The 25591-nt window shown below is 45.1% G+C and overlaps 2 protein-coding genes across 4 annotated transcripts; both read left to right on the forward strand.

The window, feature by feature from the left end:
- Nucleotides 1-5882: 5882 nt before the first annotated feature.
- On the forward strand, nt 5883-10431 carry LOC136462883 (putative glucose-6-phosphate 1-epimerase). The gene is made up of 9 exons (XM_066461923.1): nt 5883-6040; nt 7462-7536; nt 7836-7892; nt 7981-8138; nt 8256-8396; nt 8750-8852; nt 8942-9041; nt 9157-9401; nt 10084-10431. Exons 1-8 carry the CDS (start codon nt 5948-5950, stop codon nt 9375-9377), a joined length of 948 nt encoding a protein of 315 aa, XP_066318020.1. The 5' UTR covers nt 5883-5947; the 3' UTR covers nt 9378-9401; nt 10084-10431.
- Nucleotides 10432-19933: 9502 nt separating this feature from the next.
- LOC136462884 (SUN domain-containing protein 2-like) lies at nt 19934-25016 on the forward strand. 3 transcript variants are annotated; one of them, XM_066461926.1, is made up of 4 exons: nt 19934-20227; nt 20937-22071; nt 22178-22342; nt 24373-24511. In XM_066461926.1, the coding sequence occupies exons 2-3, from the start codon at nt 20983-20985 to the stop codon at nt 22295-22297; spliced, it is 1209 nt and encodes a 402-aa protein (XP_066318023.1). In that variant the 5' UTR covers nt 19934-20227; nt 20937-20982; the 3' UTR covers nt 22298-22342; nt 24373-24511. The 3 variants fall into 3 exon arrangements, with proteins under 3 accessions (XP_066318023.1, XP_066318021.1, XP_066318022.1); XM_066461924.1 differs by lacking the exon at nt 22178-22342 and having other exon boundaries at nt 19939-20227; nt 24373-25015; XM_066461925.1 differs by lacking the exons at nt 19934-20227; nt 22178-22342 and adding an exon at nt 20272-20597 and having other exon boundaries at nt 24373-25016.
- The last annotated feature ends 575 nt before the right edge of the window (nt 25017-25591 follow it).

Raw genomic sequence — 25591 nt, forward strand, 5'->3', positions numbered from 1 at the left:
CAGTAACTCCCCAAGTCCCTTGTCAGATACACCATTCTTTGCCTTCCATTACAGCAATTCCAGTGTGGTACCCAACTTTTTCTGCCCCGCATCACAAGTTGGGTATAGCAATTTCTTGTAATCCTCTAGCATGCGCTCGAACTTGATCTTCTCCTTTTCACTTTCACATTCTCTTTGTGCGTCACTTATGGCCTGACCAAGATCATCAACGGGCTCATCTTCTGCCCCTACCTCTTCTTCAGCTTCCCCCATTACAGTATCATTGAAGGCCCCATATTCAGCAATAATGTCATCATCGTCCCATTGTTCTTCTTCACCTTCTTCCATTACAACCCCGGTTTCTCCGTGCTTCGTCCAACAAATATAGTTTGGCATGAAACCCGACTTCAACAAGTGTGAATGAAGACTCCTTGAGCTAGCATATTCCTTCAAATTCTTACATATGACACATGGGCAGCACATGAAATCATCGCGTTTGTTTGCCTCGGCCACATGTAAGAAAGAATGCACGCCCTCAATGAACTCTTGAGAGCGGCGAACAGCATTGTACATCCAATACCGTCTCATCTGCATTACATGACATACATACCATATTAAAACCTAGAACATAATTAGTTAATTATACGACATGCATGCCACCACACAAGGTATTAATTTATGAAAGTCTCGCTACAATATAGACAATCCCAACTATCACTAAAAAAACTAAAGCTAAAATACACTTCAGCAGCATAAGGATTTCGCGACCAATCCCAACTAAAACAGACAGATCATGCATTTGTTCAACATCTATGGGCTTCTTCCGCAGGATCACTGCCTCATCAGCCGCCGTAACCGCCTGTGCAAGAGAGTTTTGCACGTGTTCAACATACTCTTCCTCCCAGTACCAGCCTAAACATCCAGTGCCATCCCACTGAAATTAAAACAAAAAATAGAACTTTAATCACAATCATCATGAAAATAAGTATAAATTAACCATAATCATCAAATGCGAAAAAATAACTCACATTGCGATTCGAACACTTGTAGAAGATACGGCCCTTGTTGGGACACTCCTTCCTCACCCGGTACTCCATCACAATCTTCTCCTCACACTTGCCGCATGCAATGAGAGGGAGGTCCGGCCTCAGTCGCTTTGTAACCCGATGAGAGGCCGAGGACCTGGAAGCAGTTGCCATCTACTCTCTATACTCATTTTTAATATAATATAAATTTCTCATTTTATAAACAAATAAAATTAAAAAAACTCTAAAATTCTCTATATGTCTAAAGCATGAAGTGGGCTATGCATGCTAGAAATGAAAGGTCAATACTAGTTTTGAATAACTACTTTAACCTTCCTTCATCCAAATATGCAAACTTTAAAGTGATTTTGAGCTTAAATGGCTTACAAATAAAAAATCTACCATAAAAAAAACCACATATATCTAGTCCACAAAATGAAATAAGCTACTGATGAAACATGAGAGTATAAAGTTGGTAACCTTTAGAACCGAAGAATCGATGGAGGAATGGAAGAAATCTTGTGATCACCGGTGATAAGGAAGAAGAGAGGCCGGCGATGAAGCAAGAACACTGAGCTCGAAGTGGCTCGGGCTCGAGGAGGAACAAGGGGTATATAGGATGGGAACTGTAGTCCCGGTTGTATACAGAAACTGGGACTAAATGTCCCTTTCTAGTCTCGGACGGAGCCTCCAGCCGGGAGTAGACTTTTACTCCCGGTTGGAGGTACAAACCGGGAGTAAAAGTGAACCTTTAGTCCCGGTTGGTAGCTTCAACCGGGACTAAAGGTCTCCTGCAGCAAAAGCCTGCCGCAGTAGCCGTTGGGCAGGGACCTTTAGTCCCGGTTGGACCTACAAACCGGGACTAAAGGTCTGTCTACTCCCGGGCGCGAAAAATACCGGCACTAAAGCCAAATTTCGAGGTGGGATCAAAGGTCGTTTCTCTACTAGTGCCTGCCATCCATGGATATCATTGGCAGGTCTAATCCGGCATAACTGCTAGACAGCCTGTTCGCTTGTTGGTTTCAGCCAGACTTATCAGCCATGGTATAGTATTTTCCTCTCACAACAAACCAGCATCAGCCGGACTTATCAGTCCAGAAACCAACCAGCGAACAGCCCGAGAATCGGATCTGATAGAGAGTAATCTACAATGATGAGACCTATCATTGTTGGTTCCGGACCCGACAGTGACAACGAGATATCACTACCAAGTCTAGCCCCCTTATTATTAATGAGTGCGGTAGTCATAGAGAGAGTAATGGACTGATAATGTATATATTACAATCAAATTACTTCAAATTAGAACACTGGTGTCTGTATAATTATGGGTCCACATATATATAAATGTTGAACTTTCCATCCTCTCTCACCACCTCGCCCACGATGAACCAGGCTAGTTGCTCTTGCATTTCTATGATCGATGCTAACTCTAAATCTAACAGAGATGGGTCGCTCTGGAAATGGCCCTCATTTTTAGAGGAGAACCTCTTAAGAGCCCATTTGTTAATTGATTTTAGAAGGTGGAAGTGTCTTTGTAAATAGTTGACCGTCTCTAAAAATGGTTAGATATTTTAGAGACTCGAGCATTTTTTTGTCCGCCTCTAAAAATAAAATAATGTGTCTCTAAAGTCGTTTTTTATAGTAGTACATGGCGGCTGGGCGTGCGGTCCTCTCATAAGGTTGAAGGAGAGCAAGAGAGGAGAGAGAAGACTTTCTACTGTTGACACATGGGTCCCACTAAAGTAAAGGGGATAAGTTTACACATTCTAGTCCAGCAATCTCCCCTATATAGTCTGAAGCTATATTTTCTGAATGCCCTTTAAATAAGTCCATCTCGTTTTCTCGGAGTTGCTCTAAGGTCCATCTCGTTTTCCACCAGGCAGCCCACAAGCCCACAAGGGCCATTTTGTACCCGTCGAAACAAGTCCAAAGTGGCATCTACGAACCAAACACCCCAAAACTGCGTGAGACGGGCGGGAGGGCAATATCCAAGGTACCAATCACGCCCTAATCCCCGGTCAGATAGACACAGCCATGCGGCAGCTCCTTCGTTTCAAGGGTGCGATCGCAGCAAATTGAACTGTCCTTTATGTTGCTCATTAATTAATACGCAGCACGCAGCACACTGATCAGCGCGCGGCGCGCGGTTCTTCTCGAAAGGTTGGAGGAGATGATCGAACTGTAATAGCCAGGCCTTATCGACGAATAAATAGACATACGGCCGTGGCTAAACTCTCTGTCCCCTCATGGCTTCATCCCCGCGCGCGGGAACCAAATTAGTGGCATCGAGTAGGAGATTAGTGTAAAACTTACCGTCGGCGAGGTTCCTGTATGCATATGCATGCCGAAGCAGAGTCGATAGGTGACGGTGCGTGCGTGCGTCGTTGGCAGCTGAGACTGAGAGTGGGAGCTCCTGGACCGAAAATGCGTCGTCCCAGCGCGGTGAACTACCGGGATGAAAACGGTACGGATATTTTCCGACCGTATTCGAAACTGAATCCGTTTAGAGAGGTTGAGATATGTCCGTATCTGAGTCCGGATATCTAACATCCGATACCGTATCCGTATCCGAATACTCAAATCGTATATTTATGATGTCAATATCCAATCGTATCCTATCCGACATAGTTGACACTATCCGTATTCGAATCTGAATCCGGACAGAAATATGAAAACAAATATAATATCAGTGATATCCGTCCGTATTCGATCCGTACTCATCGAGCTGATCAGCTTCTACGTCTCTCTCTCAAAAAAAAAAAAGAAAAAAAAAAGAGCTGATCAGCTTCTAGCGTGGTCTCGTGGTCGTGGCCTACGGCCCAAGCCAGCCAGCGAGGCAGCGAGAGCTACATTGACCTATCTGTGGTCACTGGTCAGATACTCAGATTGGAGACAGGCTAGTTTCTCCATCATCCAGTTGGCAGAATGGCAGTCAGGTTTTCATGGCATTCAAAAAGTTTTTCCAAAAAGTGCTACAGTAATCATCACATCGAATCTTGCTATACGTATATGGAGCATTAAATATAGACGAAAAAAAACTAATTGCACAGTTTGGTTGGAAATCGCGAAACGAACGTTTTAAGCTTAATTAGTCCATGATTGAATACTAATTGCCAAATAAAAACGAAAGTACTATAGTAGTCAAATTACCAAATTTCCCCCACTAATCAAGGCCATAGGAATAGGATGGATCTCGCAGCGGAACGGCAACAAATTCAGTGCAAAGAGTGTAACCGCAAACTTTCTCTCGCCTCTCCTTGCTTCGTTGAGCAAAGCTAACCTTGCCAAGACGGAGAGCGATGCTGAGTGACCAGAACCGATCGAGATGGATGGGTTCCGAGTTCGACGGTCCGACCACAAACCTCAGGAAATAAGATCCGTCTAGCTTGCTTCAATGAAAAAGGCACGGACCGAGCACCGTACTGGCGTTCCTACGAAAGCAAATCGATGTGCTACAGGTGGCCACGTTCGCCACACTGAAAAATATTGTTCGTTGATTTGTTGTGAGAGAAAAACATTGAAGCGAACAGCTTTCGTTCACCCGGCCGCACTATAGGCCCCGTTCGGCTTACCCCATATTCGACTTGTTTGGCTTGTTTTTTTAGTCAGAACAGTGTTTTTCTCTCACAACAATCCAGCTAGAACAGTGTTTTTTTAGCAAATTTCAGTCAAGTTTCAAACCAGCGAACCGAGCCTATGGACTGAAAAAAATCGATGGCCATTGGTAGATTGGTTCACCCTGTTCCGGCCGCACTATGGACCGAAAAAATCGATGGCCATTGGTAGATTGGTTCACCCTATTCATTTGCTGTGGTTTATAAGCCGGCTAATGTTGTTTTGTCGTGAGATGCATGCTTTCTCTGCTGCAACCCTCTGCTCGTGCAGCGGTTGGAACGTTCAATGTTCGGCACTGTAGCACCGGTGGATGGGCTTGGGCAGCTCGAAACGTTGTTGGGCCTGTCTGGTCGCTTTTCGGCCGAGGGTGTTGTGTTGGTAGCAGAGGCGGGCCAGGTGCTAAAAAACAGAAGGAAATATCAGAGGCGGGCCAGACATTCAGACAAGTACAGTAATGCGTAACAATTTCGGCCTCCAAGAAACTGCAAAACAGATTGTAGTAGTACTTCTTATGGCCCAGATCTCTGTTCAGCTAGGCCCACCATGTAACACATTTTCTCGCTTTATTAATTGCCTTTTTCTGCTCCTATACACAAAACCATCTGCGACCTAGAACTGGTCACTGGACAAACACCTGCTGCCTGCTCGAGAGGCAGGAGCCAGTTCAATGGACGGCAAACATACCATGACATGACTTTTCTCAAGCAATGCTGCAACAGTACAATCTTCGTTTCGCCACGACGGAGCATTGCTCCACAGATACGATTTTTCTATTTTTTTAAAAAAATTCTCATCACTCCCGAACGGCCGAACCAAAATAACTTGGAAACAATCCTAGAGTATTTATATGTAGACATGCATGCAATCACTTAAAATTCCACGCCCCTTTCATCTTTTATTTATTTTTTTGGAAAGATTTTACGTTAAGTCTAGTCAATGAAATACCTTCATTTTTTTAATTCTTAAAGGAATTAGCCCATGGAGTGTTCGATTATCTGTCTGGCTGTGCCTGAAACCTCACAGCTGGCGTCCCCGGAAGTACTCTGGATTTGGTAGCAAAATATCACCCAAAAAAATGAATTTTGAATAAACACTAGAACACGCACTCAAGAAAATACGTCTCTGAAGTCAGAATGCACATCAAGCCGCTTTGCCCGTGCTGACACATCAAGGTTCAGGCTGCCCGGTGACCACTCTGCCGCCGCCGCCTATAAATGAGCCCTCCCACGAACGCAAACAAGTTCCCCAGTTCCCTCCCTCCACCCACCCTTCCCGGCTAACGGACGCGCGATCCGGCGCTTCAATTCCTTGCCGTCGGCGACTGAGGAATGTCAGGGGCGGCATCCGTGGAGCGCGTGAAGGACCGCGCCACCGGCCTCGACAAGTTCGTGCTCCGCGAGGCCCGGGGCAGCTCCGTCGAGGTCAGGCAAATTCTCTGTTGTTGCTCGATTGCTCTTCTGAAAAAATCATCTGCTCTTTGCCCTCAATTGTTTCGGTCCCCCGCAAATTAATTTCGTTTCGTTGTATTCGAGAGCATTGCTAGCTAGGCTCGATCGCGGTAGGGTGTGTAATTAACTTGTGGTTTAACAGAGATTTATTACTTACTACTGGGTTGGTAATGTCTGGTTTGGTCAAGGAACAGTGTTGTGAGTTGTGACCATGTAGTGGAAGGTAGGTTTGGTCATCAGATGCCAACCTAGTGTTTGACCCTTCGTTTATCGATGGATCATTTCGTGCTTCATAAAGTATTATCTGTTGATTTGATCGTTCAGCAATGTGGTTGGCCTTGCGTGGGCTTCCGTGATGCTTTTGCTCAGCTGCAGTTTTGCCTGGAATTGCGTTAATGTATGTATATATGTGTTTTCTTTTCTGGTGGCATTTTTTTATTTGTTTATTTAGTCATCTTTTGTTTGTAGTCGTAGATACTTGGTCATGGTTGGACATTGTCCAAACAGTACTGAATGTTTTTAATTAAATAAGCAGAATTCTAGTTTCTGAATATGCACAAGGGACAGTCCTGGTATATTCTGGAGAAAAGAATGGGCCTGTGATCTCTTGTTTTTTATTTGCCTCTGCTTTTTTATTAAGCTTCTGGAGACGGAACAGACAGCTAGATAACTTAATGAGATGCATATATATCATATATATTGGGCATGGACGTGACACTCGTGACATGTCACATTGGTGTCGATATCTCCTCCTATCAAAATCATCGCAGTGCAGGCCATAATGGCTAACGCGGCAATGGCATCAATGGTGTAGAGTTATCGTAAACTATATTGCTCCTGAATAGTCAGTATTTTTCCTTACTTAGACCTGGTAACACACACTCTGCTAACCTGGAAGGTTGCTGTATGCATGCAATCTATAAGGAAATACTCAACGGCTAGTAGTGACTATAAGTCCCATTTTGTTGAATTTATTTCCGCACCTTAATTTGCCTTTTTGGCACTAGATTATTTTTCTCTGTTTAATTATACCGCGATCTACTAGTGTGCAAGCTGTCCAACTCCAACAGCTGGTTGTAAGAACTAGAAGTCCAAATGTCAGCTTATTCCTCCTTTCCAACAATTATAATTCAGTTGGGCCTGGGGCCTGAGGTACATGTCTATCTTTTGATTATGATCAGCTTCTGAAAAAAAATCAATTTGAGACTGAAATAACAATAGAGATGCTACCAGTGGTCATTGCTTGCTTATTCTTTGGCCATCTGCACAAGAATATATATGCCATTTTGGTCATAAAAATAAGTTGCCCCTTTTTTACATTTCAAGTTCCTGCGAGTGATATTATCCCACAACAAGCATTGGTATCCTCAGCTTCTATGTTCAATTGTTAACAGGTATATTTATATGGAGGCCAAGTGACATTGTGGAAAAATAACTTCGGTCAGCAACTGCTTTTTGTCAGTAACAAGGTATTCAGATATTTTAGTTTCAGTAAAATGTGCTTTGTGTTTATTCTTATTTTATTACATCAGGTGCTACTCTTCAGTTTCCTATCATGTTGGCATTGGACAATGTTAGGATTAGACTAGCATTTAAAACTCGTTAGCCTTCACCATTATGTTACAGTAATACTAATGTCGGATGATCCACTGGTAGCAGGGAGTTGTATGCTAAGTCTTCTTTCCTATTCAAGGTGTTGCAATCTTTCATAAGTTTGAGTATGGCTCCATCGGTCCTAGTAATTATACATTTCTATATTTCTTGTCAGGCTACTTTTAAACCGCCAAAAGCAATTCGTGGTGGCATCCAAATTTGCTTCCCTCAAGTATGGTCATCAAGCCATTTAACCAAGTTCTGTTTCCCATGGAAGCAATTTGTCTTGTAACACCCAGATTAACAATTCCATCTTGCAGCTAGGTAACCATGGAGTTCTTGAACAGCATGGATTTGCAAGGAACCGATTTTGGAGTGTCGATGAAAGTCCACCTCCTTTTCCAGTTGCTACTTCCAATTGTCATATTGACTTGATACTCAAGTCATCTCAAGAGGATTTGAAGATCTGGCCACATAGGTCACCATATCTAGTCAATCATTGAATCATCTATATCACTATATCTGATAAAAATTGTCACTATATTCATTGGGCCTCGCCACTGATCCAATCATGTTCACTGCCCATGCCTTGCAGTTATGAATTTCGTCTGAGAGTTGCTCTTAGTCCAAGAGGAGATCTTATGCTTACATCTCGAATAAAAAATATCAGCTCAGATAGCAAGCCATTCCAATTTACATTTGCATACCACACCTACTTTTCAGTGTCTGACATCAGGTACCTTGTAAAATGCCATTTGTTTGCTTTATGTTTGCACCAAATTATTTTTGGTGTTTCTTACACTCTTTGAGTGCAAAGGTGCATAGCCAATAAAAAACTTGCTTCAATACTGGGTGGTGTTGAATTTATCACCTTCAGACTCAATACGCCTTCAAATCTTCAAGAAAAAGGGACAGTGTACAAGGAACTGCTTATCCTTGAATAGGAACCTCACCATCACAACCTTACCAAGTGGTTATCAATAGGGCCATATCAATACTGCAAATAGAATGTGCGGATCATCAAATAGATTTACATGGATCATTGACTACTTTCAGTTCCCATTTCCTGAAACATATTTTTACATTCAGTGAAGTGAGGGTTGAAGGTCTGGAGACCTTGGACTATCTTGACAACTTGCAATCCAAGAATCGTTGTACTGAACAAGGAGATGCAGTTGTATTTGAGTCTGAAGTAAGCTTGTGTTCTGCTAAATTTCATGGTTTGACGCCATTTCTGTACCAATGAAACTCTAATTACATTTATGTTGTTTTTTGAGTAAGGTGGACAAGGTATATTTGAGTGCTCCGCCAAAGATTGTGGTCATTGACCACAAGAAGAAAAGAACATTTGTTTTGAGGAAAGAGGGACTTCCTGATGTTGGTGAGTTAGGACCTTTTTTTTCATTATTCGATTACAATGTTGATTTGTGAAATTCTGGATGTTGCCCTTTTCATTTCCATGGTATATATCATTGCCGGCCCTTCTCATTTTGCAGTTGTTTGGAACCCTTGGGACAAGAAGGCCAAAGCAATGCCAGATTTCGGGGATGAGGAGTACAAAAACATGCTATGCGTGGGGGCTGGAGCTATTGAGAAGCCAATTACTTTAAAGCCAGACGAAGAGTGGATAGGAAAGCAGGAAATTTCTGCTGTACCATCCAGTTACAGTAGCGGGCAATTGGATCCTGAACTGATTTGTCGAATGCACACAATATAAAGTTTACCAACAATTGCCTCCTATGTGAGTATTCTGCACTTACTTTGAGTGTTAGCAAATAAATCGTGCCTCCTTTCTTACCGTATTCTGTTAGCCACCTGTGTACTTGTAAAACCATCTCTAGCATAGCTGGTACAAAACAATCAATGAGTAGGCACTAGTTAATAAAACCAATATTTAACATCAAATAGGTTATCGCTGTCACTGTTAAAATGGTTCAACAGTTAGGATTTACATGTAAAAGATGGCCAGAGTGCGAGGACCACAGGATTGACATAAGATCTCCGTATGTGTGGTTATAGACAAGAGAGATTTGTCTTGAGAGGACACAGAATGGAGAGCTATGTTTTGAGGACAACAAATACAAAAAGTAATTGCAGTGTGCATATAACACTTTGATCCTTAGAGGGCATACTATTATGTCATTCCTATAAAATTCTGATCGTTGCACGATAATATCACCGGCTTAATTACATTTAAATAATAGTTATAGGATGCTTCATGTTAGTATTAGTATCATGTAAACCTTCTTCCTATTATGTAGTGTATGCTACATGACAAAGCTCTTCAGTAGCTGTCGTGCCAAGACCCACATACTACTGCTTCCACTAGCTCCTAGATCTTAGTTACTTGTGGTCGTTTGTCCCTGGAGTTTAAGAATATATGCAAAATAATTCTCGTTGAAGTTCCACTTCTTTTACTGCAGGAAGACTCGCTATCGTTACGCCTCTGAATGTGATAATTTTGAAAAATTGTCCATTGTTTTCCTGTCCGGTTCCAAACTAGCCTGTGGTTTTTCTGAAGCAGCGCTGGGACTGAAATTATCACCCTGTCAATATTAGACAAATTGGGGAGTTTTTCTTCCATATTTGGGGCCGGAGGTGTCATTCCGATCCGTATCAATCTTATACAATACTGTTTTTTTTTCTGTTTTTCTCATCCATATTTGGGACTAGAGGTGTCATTCGATCCGTATCAATCTTATACAATACTTTTTTTTTCTGTTTTTGTATTGTATGTACTACTACAAAAGGAGCCCCAAGTTTGTACTGCATGTGGCAAACAAAACTATCAAGATATTAATTTTGAGTTGTATAAAGCGTCACGCGTTTCTTTGTGTTGTCCGGAGAGAATCAGGATTATCACGTTACTGTTGGAGCGGCTGACTAGTTCGACGTCTATAACTTTGGTTTTAATCGTTTCTCTATCAAGGCATTTGAAAAATTCGAATTTACTGTGCAGCTCCTATTTTTAGAAGTGACTCTATTTCCAACCGTCTCTAAAAATAAGTATTCTACCAAATAATCTTTTTGGAAGAAATCTAAATCCCACAACACTTCATATACTTACAATGTTAATTAGTTTCGTGTTGATTGTGGTAGTCATAGTCCTCCAATTGACTAAATTATGGATTAAATGGTTCTTTAGCTCATTTAGTCATGTTTAACCCAATCATGTTTAGAACTTTTATACGGGTTTTAACGGTTTATACGGTCCAACCGTTTGATTCACCGTTTATGGCATAAACGACACAGATGGCTTCGTTAAATGGACTAAACAACCGTTTTGGCGGACAAATGCCATATAGGACTACTTCATATCCCATATCCAATATGCTTCACCTCTATTGATCTTCTCTTTGTCTTTGATAATTTCATCTCATCTTCAACTCTTCACTAGTTGAGCCTTTGCACCACATGCAAATATGCCAATTTCCACCGTGGCCTCAAGTAGCTCAACTTTTCATTATGGACAATGCATCACATATTCATCTCACATGAAAACATTAGTCCACTTATGGTTGTCACTTAATTACCAAAACTAAATCGAGACTTTGGCTGCTAGCTAACAATGGGCTGAACTAGAAGATGCAACCTTACCATCCAGTGGTGCACCGAAGATGGTCACCAGATCTTTGTTTTAGAGAAGTACTCCCTCCATTCTCATTTTTTTTAGCCGTGGAGAAGAGTTTTATGGGTACCGAGAGATTTTGGATATCGAGGTGGAGCATTAACGGACCATTGAGGGCTGTGCTTTATCCATCCATGCATGCATGTGACTTTCGGCCCGGTTAAACCAACCAAGAAAGTGTCTCGTCCGCTCCTAGCCCAACACTTTGTATTTTCTGTGAACAATTAACTATCGCGCTTGCGTTTGGACTCCTACCTTGTTAGAGCGTCTTCAAGAGTTTCCTAAATCTTCTCCTAATCCTTAAATTTTAAAAAAGATAAGAAAAAATCCCTCTCTAACAACTCCTAATACTATCTCATGATATTTTGGGAGTTGGGAAAAATCCCCTTATCCACGTAACTTTACGCGTCGCAGACTCGCGGGTATCCTTGACTCCCGCTCGGTTTCATTCGCTTCCCGCGCACGAACGAGAAGGAGATCGCCGCCGCCTACCTGCTGTTCCTAGTACTGATGGCTACCTGCTGTTGCTACTTGATGACCGGCAACTACTGCCGGTGTCTGCTACTGCTACTGCCGCTTTTTGTGCTTGCCGCTGTCTGCTACCACTGGTTGGCCGGCAGATGTTGCTTGCTCATGTGCTTTTGACGTGACCGCCTGATGCCTACAGCTAGCCTGTGCTGGGAGGAAGCCACCGCTGCCTGGGAGGTGCAGCGTAGGGCGACACGACGGAAGGAGGCGGCGGCGGCGTTTGTACGCGCGGCCACGATGAGCTTTGCACGAAAAAAGATGGAAAGAAAGACCGGAAAAAAAAGCCAAGTGGACCAACATTTGATTTTTATCTTTTTTTTTCTTCCAATATCTTTTAGAAATTGGTAAACATAGAGTTTTTAGGAAGAATATTTAGGGAACTCTTGGAGATGCTCTTATATGCTCCCACACCTAATAAACACCTAATAAACCATCAAAACTGAGAAACCTATGCCTAATAAAAGAGAATGGAGAGAGTATGTTGGATGCATGGTGGAGCTGCAGAAGGCACCGGAAAGCTTCGGTGATAGGGCGCTGAAACAAAGGGAGCTCAACAAAAGTTATACAAAAGGTTTTCAAGGCCACTGGAAAACTCTGGTGAATAATCAAAGAAAAAACACAGGAGAAAAGGCTCTCCAATATATAGTTGGCAAAAGCTAGTCCTAATGGATATTCTTTTGTACTCATTGCAGAACAATAGTTCATGCACAACGGCTAGTTTTGGTTACTGGGCTATTCCAAGTCTTCCGTGTTAGGGTGTGCTGAAGTTCTAGAGAGCTGGGGCTCCATTCTCAAGTGCTCTATTCATCAAAAGTGCTTAAGAAAATATTAGGTGATTAGTGTAGTGATTAGGATAGTTAGACCACCCAATTGGTGCTTTGCTCTAGCCTTAGACATAATGTTTAATGAGGTTTGCATACCACTTGCCACCCAGTGCTTGTTCACACCATTATTATACTCAGAGGGGCTTTTAATCTTGCAAGATTACATCAATCGTGTTGGAGATGTGGCCGCCGATGGCCTATTGTAGGGAATGAGGCCCACGATGATTCGGCCAAAAGCTTGATAGTGGAGATGGCAAGGAGCGATCCGAGAAAGGCCATCTCGGAGACCCACTTGCACATGGGGAAGGTTCGGGGCTATCCATGGAGTTATCTGATCGGGAGCTTAGCCCTTATGAGGGCATCCTTGTGAGGGGTTCCAATGAGGATTAGGGGAAGGGTGAGGTTCTTGATACCTCAGCAAAGATATTGTCATCACGAGTTTGCATTCTCTATCTCATTTAATCTTCCACATTTTACTTGCATTCCTTTGGTTGTGTACTTTACCTTCTGTGGGGGTATGGCCCCCAAGACATGGGCCGCACCATCGGAGGTGGCCCGGCCCACAAGATCAAGGCGTGCACGGCGCTGCTCGGCGTGCACCGCAAGGCATTGTATAGTACCAAATAGGATATTTTACTTGTAACCATGTCCCTCCAGACTATATAAGAAGAGGCAGGGGTCCCCTAGCGGATAGGCTACATCAAGCTACTTGGTCATCCAGATCAATACAATACACCAAAGACACAGGACATAGGGTATTATGTCGATCAGACAGCCCGAACCTGTCTAAATCGCTGTCTCTGCACCTTGTGTCACCATCCGGTTCCTGATTACGCGCACCCCCACCGACAAATCTACCATCGCGGGATACCCCTCGGTGGACTGCCGAGCATATTCTGTCGACAGTTGGCGCGCCAGGTAGGGGTGTGCGCTTGATCCATGGCGAGCCAGATAGACCTCAAATCAACAGCGTGTTCTCGTCATCAATCTCTTGGAGATCCATGCCAGTCCACGACGATGATTCATCGCTGCTACACCAGCCCCTGCGACAGCAGATCCGATCTCGGAACCACCTCCAAGGTCGTCTTCACCAACAACTCACCGCCCGCCAGGTGTTCGCCGTCAACGCCAACTAGATAGCACCATACGCCGCCGACCAGACGCTCCGTCCAAAGCTAAGTCATGCTTTAATATTCTCCAATCTCTGTATATCGCCATAATGTTTATCCAAACTGTTTTCTCCATGTTTGCTCTCCAAACGATTTTCCAAACCCCTGAACAGTCCTGTTGATGCTCGGACGCCTCTAGAGACGGCCCTGTCTCTGGCTCCTCCCTACACGTGCTACGAGCTCCGCGCTCTGCGTTATGGGTGGTCAGCAGCGGCTCCTTGGTCACGCCTATTCCTCCTACACGTGCATGGGCTCCGCGCTCGACGTTATGGACTATGGGCTAGCTAGGGCTGAAGACTCAGCTACACACTAACTATTCGGGCGGTTTATATTAAACATAAATATATTTTCACGCCAACTGATCGCCGAACTGCATACGCTGTTTCATCACCATTGCTGATTTTTCTCCAGAGTTCATCTATTTTTACATCATGTACTACCCGTTCTATATGTTTGTATTGCAGGATCATCGTCCAGGTGATCGGATCACCTGGTGTTTGGACTTCTCCACCGATCAACTGGTCGGACCGCTTGGTTCATGGACTCTGTTGCCGACCAGTTGATCGAACTGTTCGCCGGTCGTTTCTACTCAATGTTCACTTCGCCGCCGACTAGTCGACCAGACTGTTCATCGCTCGTGCTTCATCGCTAGCTACGCCGGTTACTCCTCAGCGCTCGGATTCTTCATGCTCGAGGACTAAGTGGGCACACTTCACCGCACGGACGTCGTCAGCTATGTCGGTGCTCGGACCTCGCCGCCTACGCCGGGGACTCCTCGGTGTTTGGTCATCGCCAGCGATGCCGGGGACTCCTCGCTCCTCGGTGCTCGGTCATCGTCAGCGACGCCAGGGACTCCTCGCTCCTCGGTGCTCGGACATCGCCGCCTACGCCGGGGACTCCTCGGTGCTCGGTCATCGCCAGCGACGCTGGGGACCCCTCACTCCTCGATGCTCGATCATCGCCAGCGACGCCGGGGACTCCTCGCTCCTCGGTGCTCGGACATTGCCACCGACGCCGGGGACTCCTCGATGCTCGGTCATCGCCAGCGACGCCGGGGACTCCTCGCTCCTTGGTGCTCGGACATCGCCGCCTACGCCGGGGACTCCTCGCTCCTCGGTGCTCAGACATCGCCAGCGACGCCGGGGACTCCTCGCTCCTCGGTGCTCGGTCATCACCAGCGATGCCGGGGACTCCTCGCTCCTCAGTGCTCGGACATCGCCAGCGACGTCGGGGACTCCTCGCTCCTCGGTGCTCGGTCATCGCCAGCGACGTCGGGGACTCCTCGCTCCTCGGTCATCGCCAGCGACGCCGGAGACTCCTCGCTCCTCGATGCTTGGACATCGCCACCTACGTCGGGGACTCCTCGCTCCTCGGTGCTCAGTCATCGCCAGCGATGCCGAGGACTCCTCGCTCCTCGGTGCTCGGTCATCGCCGCCTATGCTGGGGACTCCTCGCTCCTCGGTGCTCGGTCATCGCCAACGACGCTGGGAACTCCTCGCTCCTCGGTGCTCGGTCATCGCCGCCTACGTCGGGGACTCCTCGCTCCTCGCTCCTCGGTGCTTGGTCATCGCCGCCTACGCCGAGGACTCCTCGGTGCTCGGTCATCGCCAGTGACGCTGGGGACTCCTCGCTCCTCGGTGCTCGGTCATCGCCGCCTACGCCGAGGACTCCTCGTTCCTCGCTCCTCGGTGCTCGGTCATCGCCGCCTACGTCGAGGACTCCTCACTCCTTGCTCCTTGGTGCTCGAACATCGTCGCCTACGCTAGGGACTCCTCGCTCCTCGGTGCTCGGTCATCGCCAGCGACGTCGGGGACTCCTCGCTCCTCGGCGCTCGGATATCGCCGCCTACGCCGGGGACTCCTCGCTCCTCGGCGCTCAGACATCGCCAGCGACGTCAGGGACTCCTCGCTCCTCGGTGCTCGGACATCACCGCCTACGCCGAGGACTCCTCGCTCCTCGGTGCTCGGTTATCGCCAGCGACGCCGGGGACTCCTCGCTCCTCGGTGCTCGGACATCGTCGCCTACGCCGGGGATTCCTCAGTGCTCGGTCATCGCCAACTATGTCGGGGACTCCTCGGTGCTCGGATCTTGCTATGTCTCATCGGTGTGCTATCAAGCTGCTCCATGTTATTCGGATCAGGGTGCTGATCTTGGGCGGCGCGTCTGGGGTCTTGATACGCGCATGTCAGACGATGTCGGCAAGCTTTCTTTTTCTTTGACCCTACTACAAGATTCATTCTTCATCTTCCAGCAAGCTCGGGGACTAAGTGGGCACACTTCACCTTGCAGTGAATGTGCTTGTTCTTATCTCGAGGCTACGCCCAGGGACTGACTGCCCGCTCGGCTGGTCTTCTACTTTCTAACCCTGGCACCACGTGACTATGTCACCTACTGTTAGGCTCGGGGACTAGCTGTGGGGTATGGCCCCCAAGACATGGGCTGCACCATCGGAGGTGGCCCGACCCACAAGATCAAGGCGTGCACGACGCTGCTCGGCGTGCACCGCAAGACATTGTATAGTACCAAATAGGATACTTTACTTGTAACCTTGTCCCTTCAGACTATATAAGGAGAGGCAGGGGTCCCCTAGCGGATAGGCTACATCAAGCTACTTGGTCGTCCAGATCAATACAATACACCAAAGACACAGGACGTAGGGTATTACGTCGATCAGACGGCCCGAACCTGTCTAAATCGCTGTCTCTGAGCCTTGTGTCACCATCCAGTTCCTGATTACGCGCACCCCCACCGATAAATCTACCATCACGGGATACCCCTCGGTGGACTGCCAAGCATATTCTGTCGACACCTTCCTAGTATAGCTTGCTAGGTTAGTTGATAGGATTGGAACATAGGGTGCAAAACTCATGGTAGAGATAGAAAATACTTAGCAAAATCTTAGTTTCACATCTAGATAGATATCTTGCATAGGTTTTGATAAGTAGGTTTTAGAGGCCACTAGTTTTAAAGTTACCTAATTCAAATCCCCATCCCTCTTAGGCATCTCGGTCCTTGAAGCTAAAACAATCAACTCCTAACCTGTGCAGCCAATGAGAAAGCCATCACATTCTTGACTTCTACCAGGCTAAGCAAGCTAAGCAGGTATTATGGTCTAAGAACTAAATGAACAATACTTCAAGGCATGGGTATGAACGAAAGGAATAAAGGCTAGTCGTACATAAGTAAACATGCATATCATACAACAAAGTCAAGTTATTCAATTGTAAAAGAGTCAAGATGCTTAGGGCCTTCATGGTGAATAAGCAATGCTCCAATGTCCTTGGGACATTACTTGACATCTCTCCAAGTTTGTGGTACCTAAATGCATGCATATGATGTAAGAGATGTTACATAAGAGATTATGCAAAAGATTATAGGTGAAATATAGAACATGGAAGGAGATAGGCTTGATTTGTTGTGCTTTACCATAGAAAGGGTCTTTAACTAAGTCGATACTACATGATTAAGTGAGGTCTAGAAGGTTTGCTTAAGCCCTAAGACATAAGTGCTATGTGAGTGACTAACATACCATCTAGAAAGGACTTTATCTCTCGGGACTTGGTCACATATAAGTTGTGTGCTCATGGACTGTCCGACATAAGGGTCAAACCATCCACTGGCTCAGGTTAGGACTTGAATGTAGTTATGTTTGGTTCACTCAGACTGTCTGTACATGCAACTGGACATCTATGTGAACATGTCACGGGTGTCTGTGCATGCATGGGGATGTTGGCACTACTTTTATATGCATTTTACCCTCATTTCTTCTTATAATTGCATGAAATATTGGCTTTAACACTAGTTAAGCTTGGTAACATCTGAATTTTCTGCTTTGCTTTGCTTTTTTTTTATCTATGTTTAGGGCATGTTTCGGACTGCTCCACAAACTCCATTGTGGAGAGTTCCATAAAAACTTTGAATTTTTGGAGCACCCATTTAGATGCTCTCTCAACTCCATCTTTTTCTAGAGCAGAGTTTGTGGAGTTGCATCTGTTTGGTTGAAAACATAGAGTGAAGTAGTCCTAAACAAACCTTTAATATTCATAGGATTTTAGCCAAAAGTGTATGATTTTGGTTCAAGCCTCCAAACGAGAGACCCACATGTGAAAGATTAAGCTCAACACACACTAGATGGCTTAGGCCGATCAGTCTAGCCCAAACATTAGCCTCGAGGTCTATCTTCGGTGAGGAGTTGATTCTAGATGGCTTGGATGCAAAGCAGTGTAGAACTAGTAAGATTCCCCCCTAACTTCACCAAGACATCGACATGATAACAAGGGATATGATCTTAGCCATGGTTGGGGATTTCTGGCACACAAGGCCCACATGTCAAGCTCTGAGAAGACTCCATATGGTGGCATAAAGATATGTAAAGAAGTTTGGCATGAAAGGGTGTAGAATGAGCATAGCGATTGGCCTACGTCAGATTTTCATGATCTCAAATTTTTACCACGGGTTCCTTGGTGTATAAATAACCCCCCTTATTCTCCATTATTTCCAACCATTTATTCTCCATAAGCCAACTGGTTGAGAGATAGCCATCTCATAGAGAGCTAAGGACCGAGCAAGTTGCTAGGAGGTAGCCTAGGCTAGCCTCTAGCTAGCAAGAGCACCGTGCATGACAATCTCATGTTGGAATTTTGGCGCCAAGAGTTGCATTGTCTAAGGTATGGACTTGGCGGTGACATTGTAACTCACATTTTGTATTAGAGTAAAGTGGCCTGGTTGTGCTATTAATCTTGTGACCCATATGCCTCCTTTTATGCTTTTCGGATATCATGGTCTAATATCAAGTTAGATCTCACAACATGTTCCTGCAATCATGGTGATTAGTGTAACACAATGGACTTATCATGACTCTTCACATGTGCAGACATGTCCTCCTAGCTTTATTGATTGAGCCTATGTGGTTGTGCCCTTGGGATCTAGGCCTAGCAGGGGTGCTACCCTAGGGTAGACAGAAGAATAGATATTTCAAGAATTGTTGAATAGATGTATAGATTTATCTAACTCAATATTTATAGAACTGCAATACATTCTAAACGCCTTATTATCTCGATTTGTTTTTTTTACCTTGTTATTTATTTTAAAGTGATAACATGTTATTACTCATATTGTTTGCCTTATTAGATATACATGTTATTTCATGTTCATATGCTCCATTAAGTAGATGCACTAATTAATTTAGATATGAATCGCCTAGGGAAAAGGCTATAATGTCCTCATGTGTGTCGACTGTGACTTCTATAGCAACTGCTACTCTCGTTTCATGGAAGCTGAGCAGGCAGTCATCCCGGTCATTCACCGAATCACCGTCCTCGCCAATATGTTCCCCTCAAGGCATGGGGTAAGGTGCTACAACACAGATTCGTTGGCAAAGCAAGGCAAGATTGCCACCTCGCATTGCTAGGTTAAATCCTTGCCCTTGCATGGATTCATAGATTCCACCATGAAGCACCGACTTCGTGACGTCTCTATTAACAACTTAGTGTGGGTCGTGCCTGCACTTGCACACTGCGCCACGAGGCCATGTCGCGGACAGTGATGAGAACACAAAGTCCCTCCCTCTCTCACAGCCCAGTCCCTTTCACATGGTTTCTGTTCGGTCGTCCTCTTCACTTGACGCTTGCTCTCTCTCTCTCCCTCTCTCTCATGACGACGGCTGGGCGACCGCCAACACCACCCTACGCTAGGTCTTTCTCGGACCTTTCGTCGGTGACGAGTCATCCTTGACTATCTTGCTCATATACATTTTTCAAAGTGAGAATCAAACAAATTCTAAGATGTATTGTTTAAATATAATACTATTACAATAAAATATTTATTATTATTCTACTCATGGCTCTAAAAATACTGTCAATATGTGTTTGGTATGGGATATAGCAGGAGATGATCTAACCCATTTTCTTTTGGAGAAATGGAACGGTCCTAATATGTGCCCTGTTTCCTTAGCTTATAAGCCGTACTTTTTCAGCCAACGAACAATATTTTTCTCTCACAACAAATTAGTCAACAGTACTTTCAGCCATAGTTTATCAGCCAAGCGAACAAAGCGATGATTTGTGGAATGGCACACCTGACATGTGGGTCCATCTGTCAGTAGTCTTTTCCTTTTCTTTCCTCTCTCCTTTAGTCGGTTCTTCTTCTTCCTCCTCCCGATCCATCCGCAGAGGGCGGCGGCCGCCCTCTTCTCCCCCCGCGGCCGAGCTCGCCCCTCCGCCCACCGCCTGAACTCGTCTCTCCCGCGGCCGTTCTCCTCCCTCCGATCGCCGCTCCGCAACCCGGAGAGGGGACCGCGCTCGGCCGAGCATCACCTGGGGCCCAGCGTCCTCACCACCAGCTCCGGCGCGGCGTCCGCCCTCTGCAGCCTCGGTGTCCCCGCGACCGGCTCCGGCGCGGCCGGCACACAGCTCCACAGGTAGGTCTCCGTCCGCACAGCGCCACGATCTTCTCTCTCCTTCCCACGCCAACAGCTCGTCCCTCTCGGTCCCTCTCCGTCTGCTTGATTCTGCTCCAGCCGCAGGCCGGCCTTCGCTCTAAAAATGTCATTACGCACCCAATTCGCCTGTAGCTGTATGCCTGTATGCTGCAACCCTACTCTGCCTTGTCTTCTCCCATCACCCTAAGCATGCGCGCAACCCCTACTCAACAACGACTGGGCCGGCCGTCGCTGCTGTCCTCCTTCGCCACCCGCCACCTTCGCCGGCGACGAGTACCATTCCCTCCCCTTGGTCTTCCCTTCCTGATGTGCGAAGCCGTGCGCGCCCAAACCTTAACGTAATTCGCAGGTAAAACCGTGCGCCCAAACCCTAACATACTATTCGTAATCGGATCTGGATCTAATTACAAGTGTATATGCATGTATTATGCCTACTAACTTCGATTGCTTTGCAAAAAAATATTGGTGTACATGTGTACACCCATGTCCTTTACTGGGTCCGCCCCTGAGATGGATTATCAATTATCCATAATTTAGTGCGGTTCTTAAACAAAATGTAGAAACCTTTACTTGCCATGTATGATATCAATACCAAACTTCTCTTCATATATTTTATGTTTAGCTGCAGAGGTTATCCACATATTTTCTCTGTTGAACTTTACTAAATTCCTGCTACCTTGAATTACAGGAACATCATTATTTCTAGAATACAATCTACTTTATAGCTGGCGACAATGTCAGCTTCTACTGCTGCAATTCCTACTGCGAATACAAATGGAAACCATGCGTTAAGTTCGGACTCGCATTCTAGCCAAGATGCTAGGCGGCGAACAGCTGGTATTACAAGAAGAAAAGCCTTGCCTCCGATTCTTCTTGCAAAAATTCCTAGCAATGATCTGAGTCATACTATCGTTGGAGAATCAGTTCTTGACAAGTCAAAATATTCTTCCGAAGCAAGAAAAGATATGGTTGCTTCAGCAGCTGCTGAACGTCAAAACAAAAGCACTACAGATGTGGTTGCTTCAGCAGCTGCTGTACGCCAAAAGAAAAGCCCTACTAAACAAGAAAAGGCCAAGTGGGTAACTGCCTTAAGTGTGCTTGTGAAGCTGTGTCTTCTTATTTCAGCTACTGCTTGGATGGGGCAGGTGTTCTGGAGATGGCAAAGTGGTGAATTATCATTTACAACACTGGATATGGAGAACAGGCTATCCAAGGTGGAAGGATTCAAGAAAACGGCCAAGATGCTTCAGCTACAGTTGGATGTTTTGGATAAGAAGCTAGGAAATGAGATTGACAAAGCAAAAAGGGATATCGCTAAGCAATTTGAGGATAAGGGTAATAAGATAGAGAAAAAGATGAAGACTTTGGAAGACAAAACTGACAAGTTGGATAAGTCACTGGCTGAGCTTAGTGACATGGGATTCCTTTCTAAAAATGAGTTTGAAGAGATTTTGAGCCAGTTGAAGAAAAAGAAGGGATTCGGTGGTACAGACGATGAAATAAGCTTGGATGATATAAGGCTATATGCCAAAGAGGTAGTTGAGATGGAGATAGCAAGGCATTCCGCAGATGGCCTTGGTATGGTGGATTATGCATTGGGATCTGGTGGTGCTAAAGTGGCAAGTCACTCAGAACCTTTCATGAATGGCAAGAACTATTTACCTGGTCGAAGCATTGTGCACACAACAGCCCAAAAGATGCTGGAGCCAAGTTTTGGGCAGCCAGGAGAGTGTTTTGCACTGAAAGGAAGTAGTGGGTTTGTGAAGGTGAAGCTAAGAACAGGAATAATTCCTGAGGCGGTCACTCTAGAACATGTTGACAAGGTAAGGTTGTTCTGCTCTACATTCATATGTAAACGACTAAACAAGTATCTATTGTTATTCATTTCAAACTTTCGTAGCTAACTAATTTATATAATTGAATGCTTAGGTATTTCCGAAGGGCGGGCCTGGTGCAAGCGGTAGAGTCTTACCGCCTGTGACCGGAAGGTCCCGGGTTCGAGTCGCGGTCTCCTCGCATTGCACAGGCGAGGGTAAGGCTTGCCACTGACACCCTTCCCCAGACCCCGCACAGAGCGGGAGCTCTCTGCACTGGGTACGCCCTTTTTTAATGCTTAGGTATTTCCATCTCAAAATGTTTCTGTAGCAAACATATATCCCACCGAAGTTGGTGTGTAGGAATTAGGAAACATATTTCCCGCAATAGCGTTACCTGGACACGGGTGTGGGTGTCGGATTCTGACTCGGGTGCAGGTGTCAGATTTGGTGATTGTTTAATGTATTATTTTTAAATTATATAAAATAAAAATTGGAACATAATATAGTTTATCGACAATTATTGTACAGTTATGTCATAGTACATAATTATCCATTTATGACCGTTCCAGAAGCACATGCATCACAGGTTTAAAAAGGGAGAAAAGAATGGGAAAAATTAAAAAGGAAAGCGAACAAAGGAACTAAGGAAGCCATTTACTGGCCAATTCCGCCGACCTAAATGACTTGCCCTAACCCATCGAACTCCCGAGTCCTGACTTCACCACTCATGAACAAAGCTTCCGCTGCATGCCCTTCCTCAATTCCTCCTCACTGCTTCTCACTCCCTCAAGAAGATGTGTTGCTGCAGCCAGAGAACCCACCACACAGCCACCATATCACCTCAGTAGCATCAATTTTGCCATGGCCTGTGTCTGCAGGTGTGTCTGATGCTCGGAAGGCACTGCTACTGGCCCTGTCTGTGACGATGCTGGATCCTGGATGTTTGCCCTCTCCTCACATCCTATTCTGTAGCCGGCTCGCTCCATCTTCTTGAAGGTGACCTTTCCTTTTTGGCACATCTGCAAGGTGTCCTATGCGTGTCACACTGTGTTTGGTGCAATCGACACAGTGATACGATTGGCGTACAGCCAAGAATCACAGCGAAGAACATAACACCTCGTTCCCATTTCTCTTTTTGTACGGGGAAGTCCGTGTCATTCTTTCGCCAGCGCCCTTTTTTTTTGCGGGTACTAAGACTCCTCTCACTACCGACCAGCAGGCATCATCATCTGATCCGGTGAATCACTGATCAAAGAGCGAGCAGCCGCCAGGTTTAATGATTTTGTGGGATCCCTGGATGTAGCGGCTGTCCAGGGGCATCGAATTCTTTATCCGTTGGCAAAAACACTAGTTTTGAACCAAAAGAACCGAAAGGCACTGAAAGTTGTTTCGTCAGATCCACCTTCCCCCAAAAAAATTCGGATACTCGGGTCTCTGTAACACTGGCCATAAGGCAACTGCCCTTTGTTATCAGCTGAGCTAATTTAATTCCCTCTGTCAGTAAGTTTAGAAAGCAGGTAGTTAATCTGTTCTCACTCCTGATATAATCCACAAGGCTAGAACTTAGAAGCATAGATGTGGTTTCCAGCACAAATATATCTATTTCAGATTTGATGTTCTACATTTTTGTTTTCTTTGGTGTGGGTTAATCTGAATAGTTTGAGAGATGGAACTGACAATCTGACATATCACTTGGATTGTTTTGTCAGGCACTTATCGATCGGAAAGGAACTCATGTGAAATCCTAAATTTGTTATTAGTTGTTATTAGGTTAGGTCTGACTTATGAATCTGATCTGATCATTAGGAGCATACTGATTGTCGACATCAAGTATGCTGCTTATGCTATCTCACTTGCCTAGATTTGGGAAACTTCAATAACTCTTGGTTCCTCTAATTGTCTACTCAATTATGCTAGTATTATCATGGGACATGTCACATAAAGTGATGAATGGTAACTTGATTACTGATGAGTGAAAAAATATGCAGAACACAGTTTATGATATCTGATTACAATATCATCAATTGTTCGTGGTTTAAATTGTTTAGGGAATTTTATTTATTACTGAACCTGAATCCACTATCCTGATGTACCGTCACAAACCTATCCTTACTATCACATCAATTTTAAGCTGCCAAACTCTTGAGATTGTGTTTCTTTGATTGAGTGAAATATCATAAAATAATTTATTGATATTATATATGATACATCTTTCCTTGGGTCAGAGCTAGGTGGACGTTATTTTCTTGATTCAGCCACTCTCTCCAATTTAATCTTACTAACTCACGAAAACCATGACCTATGCAGAGTGTGGCCTATGATAGATCAAGTGCTCCAAAGGATTTCCAGGTCCGTGGATGGTACCAAGGATCACATGATGATTCAGAAAAGGATTCAAATGTGATGGCTGCTTTAGGAGAGTTCTCTTATGACCTTGACAAAAGCAATGCTCAGACCTTCCAACTAGAGAGAACTGCTGATTCACGTGTTGTCAACATGGTTCAGCTCGACTTCTCCTCAAACCATGGGAACTTGGAACTTACATGCATCTATCGCTTCAGGGTGCATGGCAGAGATCCCGGCTCCCTCAACATTGGAGGATGAAGCCCTGATCTGAGACGTGCATGCCAAAGCGTTACAAGATTCTTGCAGCATTTCTGCCGATATGAGCTTTGGTTCAGTGTTTAGTGGTAGTCGGAGGCTCGGAGCACGTCAAGCCCCCCCTACCACAGACAGTTCTTGGACAGTAGGATGAATGAATGGAATAAGATGAGGCAAACGAATGTTCAGGTCACAAGGGACCAGCGCCAGTGCACCAGTATTGACAATGTTCATTTAAAAAAAAAGTATTGATAATGTTGATTTTATTCTGTTGCGCATTGTTATGGACAGCTCAGATTTCTTTTGTTCGGCTGTTCATAGTTTGGCTTCAAATTTGTCTGTGTTTGCATCTCAGGACTCTCACTCCGTTTGAAGTTGCTCGTCTCGTTTCATTAGGACCCACTCTTTTCTAAAATATAAAAAGGAAACTTATTCTCACTAGTATTCGGCATTAGATGGCGTACTCAGTTCGAAGAAATCTCTCTTTTTGGCGGGCGTGAATGCTCTAGCTAGACACGTTGGCATTAATCATGAGTTAACCACCGTGTTGGCTAGGGCGCTAGTCGGCCAAGAGTGGTGCGATCGTGTTGAGCTTAAGTGTCGGCTCGTCATCTCCTTTTCAACGACTTAACGCTCTATGATTGTAGAAAAACAGAGTTAACGCCTTCCTCCGTTCCTTGTAAGAAAACAGCGGCAGTGCATATTGTATCTGCATGACTGCATTGTCGTAAGAAAACAGAATTGTTAGTCTAATCTACACTTATATATGCTGTTGCCATGTACTCACGTGGATCGAAAGTTCTGTTGTCCCTGCTGCTGCGGATGGAATGACATCTGTGCCAAATCCGATACTGGTAAATTCACCATCCAGCACAGGCAAGGCAATAACAAGTAGAATTTCTTTCCTTACCAGCTCAACCAACTA

Source organism: Miscanthus floridulus, chromosome 7, assembly GCF_019320115.1.
Source record: "Miscanthus floridulus cultivar M001 chromosome 7, ASM1932011v1, whole genome shotgun sequence".
Classification (NCBI taxonomy): domain Eukaryota; kingdom Viridiplantae; phylum Streptophyta; class Magnoliopsida; order Poales; family Poaceae; genus Miscanthus; species Miscanthus floridulus.

Excerpts from the sequence above, each read along its gene's own strand:
- LOC136462883 (XM_066461923.1), top strand. The coding sequence starts at position 5,948 with ATGTCAGGGGCGGCATCCGTGGAGCGCGTGAAGGACCGCGCCACCGGC. Across the intron at positions 6,041-7,461 it reads CCCGGGGCAGCTCCGTCGAG|GTATATTTATATGGAGGCCA; the intron begins GTCAGGCAAATT and ends AATTGTTAACAG. Across the intron at positions 7,893-7,980 it reads TCCAAATTTGCTTCCCTCAA|CTAGGTAACCATGGAGTTCT; the intron begins GTATGGTCATCA and ends TCCATCTTGCAG.
- LOC136462884 (XM_066461924.1), top strand. The coding sequence starts at position 20,983 with ATGTCAGCTTCTACTGCTGCAATTCCTACTGCGAATACAAATGGAAAC. Across the intron at positions 22,072-24,372 it reads CTCTAGAACATGTTGACAAG|AGTGTGGCCTATGATAGATC; the intron begins GTAAGGTTGTTC and ends TGACCTATGCAG.